The sequence below is a fragment of the Lissotriton helveticus genome, chromosome 5_1, assembly GCF_964261635.1.
Source record: "Lissotriton helveticus chromosome 5_1, aLisHel1.1, whole genome shotgun sequence".
Classification (NCBI taxonomy): Eukaryota; Metazoa; Chordata; class Amphibia; order Caudata; family Salamandridae; genus Lissotriton; species Lissotriton helveticus.
Genome location: NC_136065.1, coordinates 1,713,777,096 through 1,713,791,568, shown reverse-complemented (window position 1 = coordinate 1,713,791,568; position 14,473 = coordinate 1,713,777,096). Strand labels below are relative to the sequence as shown.

The window sequence follows — 14,473 nt, the reverse complement described above, 5'->3', positions numbered from 1 at the left end:
TAGGAGGAGGAGTGGTTGCTCCACTCTAAAGTGCACCTAACTGTTTGGCCATTCCTCTTGGGCCAGCTAATCAGGTATGTGCACTTTGCATGCTCTGCACATTTCATATTCTGCACCCTGGCTACATTACAGCTTGGGTACAGAACATTCTCAGGCCACCATTCCCCGTCTGAGTGCCAAACCATGGCAGTCAGACCTATCACATTGGCTAGGAGAGTCAGGAGTCTGGGTTCTTCCTTCTTCCGAGGAGCAAAAGAAGGGCCGCTAGCAGACTGGGAGGTGAACGGCCGGCCTGAAGGTTAGTGTTTTTTTAACTGATTAATTTTCATTTACAAGCCCCCCTCCCACTTCTACCACCCTGCCACCCTTGGTAAATAGCAGCCACCGCTGGTAAGGAATTTATACATCTAAAGGAAATTATATATGCAATTTGAGTGTGTTGTAAAGTTCTGGCATTTATCTTTATTTTATTTTGTTTTTGGGAAAAGGGAAGATGTTTAGTAATGCAATTAATGGGTTGGAATCCTACCTATGTCATGGGTTGGAATGTGGAGTGTTAACCACGTAATGTAAGTGCGAGGGTACTGAAAAGAGCTGTTAGGCGCAGATAACTGCAGTGCATGTACCAGGATTATATGAATCAAGCGCATTCATGATGTTCACGCGGAGATTCATCCATACATTTTGCCCAAGAAGAAAAGCACTAGGTGCCACAGAACAAGGGCATATACAGCAGCACAAGCAGTGTGTCATGCTCGCTAAATGTGATATCACTGTGGAATTCTAGAGGGAGTAAGTAAGCTATAATCATAGTTATTGCAGAATTACTGAAATTTCTCTGATTAATTTGGTGTAATTAAAATTACTGACAGGCCTAAAAATATATAAGCAGTGAAATGGATCAGTGTCAAAATATATAAATGTATGTATGTATGTATGTATGTATGGATGTATGTATGTATATATAATATATATAAAGTGCAACTTACAATCTCAGGAGTATCTTGGCACTGTGCAGAATGTGGTTGTGGGCTCAGGTGGATGCTATCATCATAACTACGCGTAAATTAAATAAGAGAGAAGCAGAGAGAATCCGTGGCTCCAAAAATCAAGGTTTACAATGACTTTCTGAAGGAAGGTTCTGAGTGAATGAACCTGAGATGACAGGGAAGAGTATTCCATGTTTTTACCCCAAGATCAGCTACTGATCTCACTCCCTTTGTTTTACATCAAAACGGTGTGGGTTTTAAAAGATTTGCTTAAGAAGACCTCAAAGGGCGTGCGGTGACATAGGGAGTCAATCTGCTTGTTAAATATTTAGGTCCCGATGCCCTAAAAGCTCTAAAAGTAATAGCGAGTATCTTAAAAAGTACTCTTTTATGGATCTGCAGCCAATGTAGTGATGTTAAGGTGGTTGAGGCTGAAGAGCGACGCAGCAATTTCAGCACCAGGCAGGCTGCTGCATGTTGAACAGTATGGAGTTGTTCGGAAATTGTCTTGTTGGCACCCGCATATACACTATTACAATAGTTCAATCTGGAGGTGACTAAGGCTGCTGTAACAATTTTTCTTACAGTGATGGAGAGAAAATCAAAGAACTTTTTAAAGGATTTTATCAACTGAAAACACTTCTTAGCTACTGATAATGCATGTGGATGAAAGGAGAGATTTGTGCCGAAATTCACCACCAAATTGTTAACTACTTCTACCGTGTTGGGTGAGGAGGGGGTGACTGCCGGGCACCAGAGAATAGGGGTGAAGGTATAAGAGTTACCTAGGATCATGATTTCCGTTTTTTGAGTATTGCATTTCAGATGGTTCTGCTTCATCCAGTGAATGATCTCCATGGGACATTGTAGGAAGTTTTCTTTTTCACTAGTGAAGAGATTGTCTAATGCTACGTTCAGCTGAAATAATGGTGTAGGTGGTGCAAAAAAACCCTTTCTTTGAAGATATGTAGTCGGTAGGACAAGACGACTGAACTTTCACTGTAGAATATAGACACACTAATTTAAATTATATATTGTAATTCCTCTCCTAACCATCATTCATTTATCTCTATTGAAGGAAATTAAAATATGTAATATTATAACAAATAAAATCATAAATAAAAGACCGACATTCTGGTGCCTGGGCATCGCCTGTCTGATGTTAGTGACCCCCAGGCTTTTTTTATGACTTACTGGCAAAGTTGAAGTTGAGGCATGCCTCACGACCACCATTGTTGTTGGGTTCACCACTGCGCCAGTTCAGATAGTCCCACTGTGAGCCGTCAGTCCACATGAAAGATCTGTCCTAAAAGCACGCACAAAGGACAATAAATGAATGAGAAGCATGCCTCATGCATCGATACCAAATGTTCACTACCAAAATTTGGGAACCACCACTCATAACATTTTGGAAGTAATGTGGTGCAGGCACCCATTTCAAAGCTGAACAACGTCTATTAAAATGCTTTGCTCCCAAGACCTGTAATGGTGGATCAAATATTTCTGTTAATGTTGTGGCCATCCAGTCATATCATAGCCAAAGGGGAAACAAAGCCTTCTCAACCAAACGGAATACACTATTTTTTAAATGTATGTAGTGTGGGAGTTTCACCCAGTCAGATATCAATGACCTTTTAGCCATCATTTCTCAAAAGCCTCAAAATGTATTTACACCGAATCATACTATTTGAGTAATGATCTTAATTTCTGGCAAATTTTGGGTAATACTATTTAACCATTTTTTCCAAAACCCTTCTTAAGATATCTGACATCTTGTAACACCCACCTTTTTTATGCTTCCACTTGACAGATCATCCTGAAACTTTCCAACTAGGAGATGAACTGGATGATCTTTTTTTGAAAAGTATAGTGAAGATTCATCAAACTGCATGACTGTTATTAGCAAAACAAAAAATGCTCTACCTAAGGAAACTCTGACCTAATAATAACACACACATACTCACACACACACATATATATATATAAATATATATATTTATACATATATATATATATATTACCTACTGGCGGTCGCCAGTAGGTAGTTATAGGTAAGACCTAGTTTCCATAGGAAATCCACAACAATCTATTTGGAATAACTTTGGCGCCCGTGGAGGAATCTTCGTGAATTTCACCAAGAAAATGGCCTACTCCGCTACGCTCCTTCCTTGAAAGTTTGGGCGTGATTCGTGAAGCAGTGGCCGAGAAAAAAGGTGGGTCCCAAAACATGTTTTCCCCATGCAATTTTCCATAGGACCTTTAGCCAGGGCTACAGCCCGAACGGCTGAACGGAATTACACCAAATTTGGCAAAAAGGTAGAGTTCTGTTTGCAGATCACTCTTTTTGTTGAATGGTGTAAATTCAGTCAGTAGTTCCTGAGAAAATCGTAAGTATAATTATAAGTATATCTAGAGGAGCTTACCGTACTCTGTACTGTACTCTGCACAGTACACATACCTTCCCGAGCACGAGTTGCATGCTGATTGGATGTCAACTGTCTGTCAACACTCCAAACCAGGGGCTTTGTATATGTTGGGAGGGGGTCGCGCGGCCCCCCTCCTGGAGCCCTTCATGGCCCTGGGGACCGCCACCCACCAGGGCCGGCTCCTGCAGTGTCCCAGCGTGCCCACCCTACCACAGCAAACTGCTTTGATTTTTGAAAGAGAGAGCAGGAAACCTGCTCTCTCTTTCAAAAATCAAAGCCGATTGCTTTTCTGCAAGGGGAGCAGCATGTTAGCTGCTCCCCATGCAGAAAAGCAATGCCGGCTCCCGCAGGATGCAGGGAGCCGGCAGGGACCGAGGGGGGCTCGGGGACCCCCCCTACGGGCCCCAACGAGGAAGGCCAGGCCCCGGGGGATGGGGTCCCCGGAGCTAGGATTGGCCCCCATCCCCCAAAAAATGTAATTAAAAAAAAGGCCCCGGGGCTTTAAGGGGGCATAGGAGGGGGGCCTCCTCCTATGCCCTCCTCTACGTAAAAAAAAAAGAAAAGTTAGCCATGCCCCGGGGGATGGGGCCCCTGGGGCCAGAATTGGCATGGGGAGGGGGGCCACGCAGCCCCCTTCCCCGTAAAAAACATTTTTTTTAAAAGAATTGGGGGCAAGCCCTGGGGGGTGGGGTCCCCAGGGCCAAAAAAAAAGAGAAAGAAGGGGGGCTGCACAGCCCCCCTTCTTAAAAGTATATATATTTTTTAAAACGGGATCGGTAGGAGGCCACGCCCCCTCCCTGTACCTCTCCACAAACACGCCTTCTGGCTGCAGCCATGACGCGTTTCGGCCCTCACAGGGGACTTGATCACATGGCGCGCTCATGGTTGAACAGTTGGTTTAAATACATATACAATATATATATATATATTCACTGAAAAAAGCATAGATTTCAGGGACGTTATACTTAGAAATTAGCATTTAAAAAACCTTTGAAATTCACAAAAAAAATATGTTTTTTTCAGTGAACTTCAAAGGTTTTTTAAATGTTAATTTCTAACTATAATGTCCCTGAAACCTTAGGTTTTTTCAGTGAATTTTAAAGATTTTTAAATGCTAATTTCGAACTATGCCTACATAAGTAGGACATGTGCAGAAAGAGGAAAAAAGGCGCAGAAAGAAGCAAGAGAAATGCAGGAAGAGGCAACAGAAGTCCAGAAAGAGGAAGAAAGGTACAGAAAGAAGAAAGAGATGTGCAGAAAGAACCAACAGATGTGCAGAAGGAGGCCTTGTTGCAAAGTCATCCTGTGTCCTGGGCACCCCCAACTTTTTGCTGACTGGCACTGGTGGTAACTGACTCTGACTGACCCTGGGCTCTACCTAACCAGGCCAGGAGCCAGTGCTATGCTGAAAGACTATTAGAATACAGTGAAAATACCCTCATACACTAGGGTACACTATGGCTTGGGGAATCCCTATGATTGGCATGACCTCCCCTGTAAGGCCCTAGTACATGATAGTATCTAACTAATCAAATGCCAATACTGCTACTTTATTTACACTCTCATTCGTGCAAGCATATTGTAATTAAAACAACATGTGCCATGGACTTCTTATTCTGTCCTAAATAAATCCTTTTCTTTTTAATTATTTTTCTTAGCAAAATGTACACATTTTTACATTTCAATTTTTGAAATCACAACTGAAGACAATTATCACATAAAGAAATTTTACATAAAGACATATTTGCATGCTCATATTCCTGATTCTCCCATTCAATCACTCATTCAACCTTTTCAGACGCTCTTACATTCATTCGTCACAATCACAGCCGTCACCTACTATTTACAATTTCATTTTGTTCATTTTTGTCCTTAATTCTAGAGGTATAAAGTGGCAAACTTTTGATTCTAATTTAAGAGTGAATTTAAGGAGAACTTTTGTCTTCCAGCTATTTGGTCCTGAAGAGAACTCGATATTTATCAAGAGTTCGAAACACGTAGACCATCAATGTATCAGCCATAAGAATGCACAACAAAGGTTGATTTGTTTATAGAAAGAATATAATTTGATGACATCGTTTACTATGACTTGTTTTTGAATTGAGGACAAAAATTAACAAAATGAAATTATAAATAGTAGGTGCCAAAAGAGGCAAGAAAGGTGCAGAAACAGGCAGAAAAGGTGCAGAAAGAACAAAATGGGATACAGAAAGAGGTAAGAGAGATATAGAAATTTGCAAGAGAGGTACAGAAAGAAGCAAGAGCAGTGCAGAAAGAAGCAGGAGATGTGCAGAAAAAGGGAAGAAGGGTACAGAAAAAGGCAAGAGAGTTGCAGAAACAGGCAAACCGGGTGCAGAGAGAGGGAACAGTTGTGCATATAGATACAACAGAGGTACAGAAAGAGGGAAGGGGGTACAGTAAGAAGCAAAATGGGCACAGAAAGTGGCAAGAGGGGTACAGAAAGAAGCAAGAGCAGTGCAGAAAGAACCAACAGAGGTGCAGAAAGAGGCCAGAGGGGTACAGAAAGAGGCAAGAAAAGTACAGAAATAACAGAAAAGTGCTGCAGAAAGAGGCAACAGAGGTACAGAAAGAGACAGAAGAGGTACACAAAGAGGCAAAAGGAGAGCAGAAGGAGGCAATAGGGGTACAGAAAGAAGAAAGAGAAGTGCAGAAAGAAGCAAGAGAGGTGCAAAAAGAGTCAAGAGAACTGCAGAAAGAGGTAAAAGAAGTGCAGAAAGAAGCAACAGAGGTAGCAAAAGAGGCAAGAGAGGTGCTGAAACAGGCAATCATGGTACAGAAAGAGGGAACAAAGAGGCAAGAGAGTTGCTGAAACAGACAAAAGAGGTACAGAAAGAGGGAACGGGGTGCAGACTGAGGCAAGAGAGGTACAGAAGGAGGGAAGAGGGGTATAGAAAGAGGCAAGAGGGATGCAGAAATTTGCAACAGAGGTGTAGAAAGAACCAACAGCAGTGCAGAAAGAACCAACAGAGGTACAGAAATAGGGAAGAGGGGTATAGAAAGAGACAAGAAAAGTACAGAAAGAAGCACAAGTGGTGCAGAAAGATGCAAGAGAACTCCAGAAAAAGGCCAGAGAGGTGCAGAAAGAGGCAGGAGAGGTGGACAAAGAGGCAAAAGGGGTACAAAAAGAGGCGAGGGGGTGCAGAAAGAAGCAATAAAAGTGCAGAAAGAAGCAAACGAAGTACAGAAAGAAGCAATAGAGGTGCTGAAAGAGGCAAGAAAGGTGCAGAAACAGGAAAAAAGGGGTGCAGAAAATGGCATACAGAAATTTGCAAGAGAGGTGCAGAAAGAAGCAAGAGCAGTGCAGAGAATACAGTTCAGTTCATATAAATTTTATTTCGGTCAGAATGACCTAAAAAGTACAATACACAGTGATCACACAAGTTTAAAATACATCAAAAATTCAGTAATGATTAAGAATCACATTAATAATTAAACACATATTTTTCATTCAGAGCATCCAAGTTAATGGTGTGTTGCAACTAGACGAAGGACACAAAGTTAATTCCGGAAAGTGCGTAGTACATTAATAAATATATGATTTATCTAAAACAAACATAGTAAAAAAGGAGTACAATAAACCTCCAATTTAAAAAGTGTAAAAAAGGGCTACAAATAATTAAGCCAGCTTGCTATAATAACACTATTAGTTAATTGTGGCGGGATCAATACAGAATTTTCAAGATTTCAGAAAAACCCTTCTGGTGCACCACATAGAGAACAAGAAGCCTGCAAATGAATAAACTATTGGGATACTTGAATCAGATTTCAGTATCCTAAATACTTCAAGGCAGCGCCTATCACCAAGATTTCTGCAGATCTGAACCAACCAGCGTTTCCTTGCCTTCTGATAGCCCGGACAGCTAAAGAAAACATGGAGCTCAGATTCCTCGAAGTGGTCACACACCGGGCACTGGAGCATTTGCTGATCTCTCCACTTAGATGTAAAACAGCTAAGAGGTAGCACTCCATATCTATACTGGAGATAAAGCTTCCTAGCCTCCGGAGGAATAATTAGATCTATTACTGACTCAAAGTAAGGGATATCTTTTGTTTCTAAAAAGACTCTAGTGAGTTTCCCAATACTGGAGGAATATGGAACTGGGCGTATATGTACTCGTTATAAAGTGCCTTCATTTTATTCCTAGATGTTAAAAAGCAGGCTGATTCTGGTTCTGACCAACAATCCCCTAGGCCCATGCCATTTAGCAAAGATTTGATATGGTTGAACCAAGGGAACTTCACTGCGGCCCTAGCCCTCAAAACCTCTAACAATTTCTCCCTGTAAGATGTAAGTTCGGAGGTGGTCCACAGGCGGCGCCAATACATTATAGGTTTAAGACCCGCCACATCAGCAATTGATGAAATTCCCATATCTAAACGTAATGGGACCAGCGGAGTGCTGCGTGGCAATCTAAATAACTGTTCTAAAAATTGGTTCTCCATCTGAGTTAAATTGTCAAGCTTTAAATGTCCCCATAACTCTGCACCATATAATGCCCCACTTCTGGCCTGTGCCCTATAAATTTCTATCGCCGGGCTAACTATTCTTTTGTTAGACTTATTAAGCACCTTTGGGGGTCATTTGCAAAACCGAGTGGGCGCACAGTGAGGGGTTCTAAAGACTACCTGCCCTACTGGATCTTTCTGGCAGCATAACACCGCTGGGTCCCTGACGCTGTGGTTTCCCCCGCCGCCGAGTTGGTGACAACGCTCGCCGTGGAGCGGGGTGGAAACTACAGCTCCCAGCCTGCCTTGGGAGGACACCGCCCACTTCCTGCACAGCTCGACTGGAGGTACTCAAATTCCGACAGCTCCCACGGAGGAGCAGGGGTCATTTTCAAAACCAAGTGGGCGCACAGTGAGGGGTTCTAAAGACTACCTGCCCTACTGGTTCTTTCTGGCAGTATAACATCGCTGGGTCCCTGACGCTGTGGTTTTCCCCGCCGCCGAGCTGGTGACAACGCTCGGCCGTGGAGTGGGGTGGAAACTACAGCTCCCATACTGCCTTGGGAGGACACGGACACCGCTCACTTCCTGCACAGCGCGACTGGAGGCGCTCAAATTCCGACAGCTCCCACGGAGGAGCGGGGGTCATTTGCAAAACCGAGTGGGCGCATAATGAGGGGTTCTAAAGACTACCTGCCCTACTGGATCTTTCTGGCAGCATAACACCACTGAGTCCCTGACGCTGTGGTTTCCCCCGCCGCCGAGCTGGTGAAAACGCTCGGCCGTGGAGCAGGGTGGACACTACACCTCCCAGCCTGCCTTGGGAGGACACCGCCCACTTCCTGCACAGTGCGACTGGAGGCGCTTAAATTCCGACAGGTCCCCCCGCGTCGCGGACGCACGCGGACGGCGCCGGGTGGAGCCCGGGCAGAGGGCGGGCAATCTGTGGCCATCAGTGGTCGGGTCGGGCCACCTCCCTTCCATTTGATATGGGGAAAAGGAAGCAGACATGTCGAGGCGACCAAGAAGGAAAGGTCGCCAAGATCCCACGCTAATCAGAATGCATAATATCATATCTAACTTCCGCGGTGGGGGTCTTAACCAAGGAATTCGCTCATGCTGAAAAGGAACTTGGTTTGGAATCTATCAGTGACACTTCTGTTATACACAATGGCCCTATTCCCGATTCAGTACAGCGCATACCACTTGAACCCACTATTATCACCATCAAAACGCCCTTTCCTGCTCCTCTACAGTCTGCACCTCCAACTCCCCCATCTTCTTTTAACCCCACCCAAACAAATGATAATCCGCAAGCTCCACTGCTTACGACAGCGCGAAGACGAAGATCTCAAGTAAAGGGCGTCAGAAGGAAATTCACTCATGGGAAATCTATCCATCAAGTTGCTACCACAAGGGACAATGTTGGTGACATTGTGGAAGAACTATTTGTGAAAAGACTGGAACCAGCTTTGAAAGCTGTAGCAAAGGACATAGTGGATACATTAAATGAATGTGTAGCGGGCTTACTGGCTAAGTGTAAAAAAATTGATACCCTTCTCAAACTATTCGTTAATCAGAATGATAAGGTGGTTAATCCCTCACCTGCTATCCCTAGCCATACATGCAGTAATATCGCAACTAAGCACACGGGAAGTCCGAGTGGGAGTACCCGAGCCAAAGGGGCACTGGGGAGGGGCCCAAAAACATAAAATGGGGAAACAATTCCATCAATCATGTTCCTATTGAACCCCCTCACAGACCGAAATGTTTGCACCTCCCCCCAGAGGCGGCCCCTTTGGTGGCCGTCTTTACAGGGATTTCTCCACTGAGGTCAGGCAACAGTGAGACAAATAAAGACTTGATGAACCTGGCCAGGGAATTCTGCGCAGAGTTTAGCTCTGGAGGCACAGATATTAAACGCACGGTCATCACGGCAAGAAGGGTGAGCTGGGTGGGGCACCTTCCCAAAACTATCCCAGGGGATTGCCTCGTTGTGAATTTTAACAGCTATGATAGCGCACACAGACTATTCTGGGATGCCTCAGCTTTGTCAAATTATGGTATCAGACCCCTCCCTCTGGGTCACTTTTATCCTCCGGGGAGGGATAACAAGTCCGCTGGGTAAAATTCCTGTGTTACGTCATGCGGGGGCTTTTCGAGCTACCACATATCCATCTTACCAGCAGTGTTTTAATACGATACAACAAAGACCTGCCCGAGAGCTTGCAGGTGGGGTGGGAAGTGATCTTCTTAGCGTAGTTGACTATGTATCACAGGATAGCCTAGGCCCACCTGCCATTAGTCTCACTAACCGTTTCTCCCCTTTGACTTCAATGGAGACGAATGATTGACTCCCAGATGCTCTAGGTGAGGACAAAGGGTTGCCTAGTTTACAGAGACAATGTTGTAAAATTCTTACTTGGAATGTGGCAGGACTAAGCGCAAAAACCTCCGATCCTTTTCGGCAGGGCTTTATTAAGCAGTACGATATATTGGCTTTTCAAGAGACATGGGATACATCGCCCAGTTTATCATTGGATGGCTTTCTCAGTTTCTCTACCCCAGCAATACCGGGATTGAGAGGAAGAGCTAAAGGGGGCTTGCTTTCACTGTTCTCACTTAACCTGGTTGGGGTTTTAAAAAAAGTAAATCCCGCCCCTTTGAACTCATTAATAATTGAATGGACCATCAAAAATTTGTAATTATTAATTTTTATAATTCCAGGGTGGGCTTATCTGAGAATGAGCATCTGATTGCCCTGGCAGACTTTTTGTCAGTCTACAAACATGATTTCACTTCTGTCCCAGAGATGGTTATCCTGGGAGATTTTAATATTCACCCTTGCGAGGGGGATTGTTATAATGATGGACATGGAGGATCACCTGTGGAGGGGATCCCCCATTTTGAACATAGTAAGGAGGGTGATGCCCTTGAGAGTCTTCTTGCCAACTCAAATTTATTTGAACCAGGCTTAGGTAATGACGAGGTCAGAGCACCCACATTCATTGGGAGGGACGCAAACACCATTATTGACTATATTTTTGTTTCCCCTGGGGTGCTAGCCAAAACGAAGGAGTATAGGGTAGTGACCGCAATTTTTTGGTTACCACAACCCGGTTTTATTGGCTATGGATCTTGAGAGTTTTCTGCATGGAAGGAACTTAGGTGTGGTGGCCTCAAGAGACTTGTCAACTGGGGAGCAGGGTCGGAGGGTAAAATGGGAGAAGATCATTCCAGAAACCTTTTTTAAAACACTTGCACAGGAAACAGAGGACAACATGGCTGTCTGCTTAGACCCCACTGCATCAGGGGCTGATGTTGTGGACGCCTATGTAGAGATATGCTCACGGATTTCCAAGAACTTGGAGTGCAGGAATGGCTCACATTGTGAGAAGGTGTATAAATGGTTTGATAAAAAGTGTTCACTTGCCCATAGTGCCCTACTTAAAGCACTAAAACATAGACCCAGGGACAGGTTACTTGTGGCGAACCTTCGTAAGGAATACAAATTGGCACTTGCGAATCGCAAGAACCAAATCAAGGAAGAAGCCTGGGATAATCTGCAATCGGCAGATGTGTTGAGGGACAGCAAAAGATTTTGGGCTATTATCAACCAGTCGTTTTTCATTGAGGAGGGGAAATAAGATATGGACTGTGTAATTGAAGATGAGAGTTGGCTTAACCACTTTAGAAACATCTTTGACATCGAGTTAGGGGTTACAACTCTCTCGGACACAGTTGCACCTCGAAATACTATGTCCATTAAGTATAACACCTCTTAAGTGGAAAAGGCGATTAAAGATACAAGCAAACACAAGGCCCCTGGCCCTGATGGGGTCCCTGCAGATCTCTACATCCTGTACCCACAATTCTGGTCCAAAATTCTAACTAATGTTTTCAACGCAATACCCACCGCAGGCTCCCCATCCTCTTGGTCAACCTCCATTATTGTTCCGATTTTTAAGAAAGGGAACAGGGGGGACCCCGCTTGCTACAGGCCAATCTCCCTGCTGGACTCTGCCGTAAAGATCGTAGGCAGAGTCATTTTACAGAGACTGGGAGATTGGCTTGAAGGGAGGGGGGTCCTTTCTGATCTCCAGTATGGTTTTAGAGCACACAGGGGGACAATGGATCAATGCTCAACCACTTGGATGCTAAGCATATTCCTGAACATTCAATGTAATTTCCATTGAAATCAATGGAAACTCCATGACGAGCTGAGCTCGTCATGAGGGTCGAAGGGGTTAAACCTTCACTTTATTATTAGCAAGTACACAGTGGTGAAGGAGGGGCTTTTATATTTGGGTTTTATGGATCTATCTTCCGCATTTGATTTGGTTAATCATTCTAAATTATGGCTTATTTTGCAGGATATGGGTTTGGACATCACGTTGGTAATTTTTTTAAATGATCTTCACCAGAACTTGTCGGCTTCTGTTAGGGTAACAAGGGAGGGCAGGTGTACTGAGCAATTTAGATCAAGAAGAGGGGTCAAACAAGGTTGCATTCTGGCCCCTCTCCTGTTTACGCTCTACATTAACTCTTTGGGCAAATCCCTAGACGTGGCCACCCTGGACGTCCCGCGTATGGGAGGGTCGGCTATTCCGGTCCTCCTGTACGCAGACGATGCTGTCCTACTTGCCCGTACAGGTACTGGATAACAAAGATTGTTGGATCACTTTGGCTCGTTTATGGAGGCCCTGGATCTAAAAATCAACACCTCGAAATCCCACGTAATGGTGACCGGTTTACGCAGGAAAACTATGAAGATCAAAACCTTTAGATGCAATGGAATGCCAATTTCAAGGGTACCCTTCTTTTATTACTTAGGTGTTATATTCAATGAAAGGGGGAACTGGGGCCCCCAGTTGAAACTCAAGGGCAATGTGGTTGCAAGATCTACCACAGCCCTCATGAATTTTTCAAAAAGATTGGGTGCGAGACCCATGGAGGCCATGATCTGCATCTATAAATCAAAGTGCATAGCAATTGCCTCATATGGGGCCGATATTTGGGGCTATGTCCAACACTAGGAATCCAAATTATAGAAAACAAGTTTATAGGATCCCTTCTGTCACTCCCACAAGCATACCCCACATATTCAATTCACTGTGAAGTAGGCTTGGGGTATATTTCTGATTACTTAAAAATGGCCCCTTTATTATGATGGGTTAAAACCTGGCTAAATGAGGAGATCACGCTTAACCACCTGATACTCAAGGACTGTATGGCCCTGGATAGAGTGGATAGAATACCCTGGCTTGTGTATGTTAGAGCGGCATGCGTGAGGCTGGGGGGTCCGGAAATGTATTTATCGCCACAGGGCCTCAGGAATGAGGAAGTAGGGTGGATTAAGCGCAGTTTCCTCAATTTACTGAAGTTAGAAAGGGAGGAGGTTGAACTCAGGAAACCTATGGTGAGATCAATTTATCAACAGGTGATCTCCCCAGTCATGGAACCTTATCTGAAGTACGTGACTAATTCCTACCATCGTTTCCTTTTAGTTAGATTTAGGTTCAACCTCATCCACCTTATACTTGGTACCTATCTGAAGTGGGGGACCCCCGAAGATACCCCACCCTGCACCTGTGATAGTTTTTCCACACAGGACACACTCCACTTAGTGATGGTTTGCGAGCACTATCTGGGGGCCCGCAAACATTTTTTATACCTTGTTCTGAAGGAACTAAAATTTGTCCAGGTGAGCCTGCCCTCCTACATTTACAAATGCTTGATTCTATGCAGGTTACTTACAGCGTAGCCAGTTTTTTGGTAGCGGCAGCGCGTGTAAACAAAATTAGACTTACCCAGAAGAATTCATTACCAGGATGATATAGAATATATTGAGAATTGTCTGAAACTGGGTTGGGCCTATCGATCTATGATACTGATCTTGTCCCTTTTCTCTTTGTATCAAAGATTTTAACTGTTTTTAGATTGTTTAAATGAACTGCAATCATGTGCATATCTTATTTCTGTATAATCTCAAAGTGCATAATAATCAATTTTGCATTGCTTTTATGGTTTTTGTTAACCGAAATAAAGATATTTGACTGACTGACTGACAAAAAAAAAGCATCTTCGAGATGCCACCTGAAGTTTGGGCCAATTTTAGCGTAGATTTTGTGATGTGATCCCCCCATCCCATAGATTCTGAAATTGTAATTCCTAAGTACACAAAGGAGGACACTCTCTCAAGAGGGATGCCATTTAAAGACGGGTTAGGTCGTGTACTTTTCGGGCAATTGAATGCCATGAATTTTGTTTTCTGTAGATTTATTTCTAGGCCTCTTTCCCTACAGAACAACTCAAATTTGTCCAAAACCCGTTGTAAGCCAGTTGGTGATTTGGCTATCATAATTTATAATTGGTGAACAATATGTTACATTTTTACGTTCAAGATCTCCACAATCCTGATTTAGGGAGTTCACATTCTCCTTCTGCTTGGGGATACTCCTAGAAACCCCTCTATTTGCTGGTGGTAGGGGTGCCAAGTTTGCCAAATTTGTTGACGCTAGATTTGGTCTCGGTACCGAGTTTTCATTTTGCTTCCTATGGTCATTTATCTGGTGGTCACTTCCATTTGAA

General features: G+C 43.8%; 1 protein-coding gene across 1 annotated transcript in view; it reads right to left on the bottom strand.

Moving 5' to 3' along the window:
* Positions 1 to 14,473, bottom strand: part of LOC144753792 (lectin-like) — a 348,088-nt gene that overhangs the window by 80,669 nt on the left and 252,946 nt on the right. Inside the window, exon 3 of the mRNA XM_078641367.1 lies at positions 2,184 to 2,295. Within this exon, the coding sequence (XP_078497493.1) occupies positions 2,184 to 2,295 (112 nt within the window). The remainder of the gene's footprint in view (positions 1 to 2,183; positions 2,296 to 14,473) is intronic.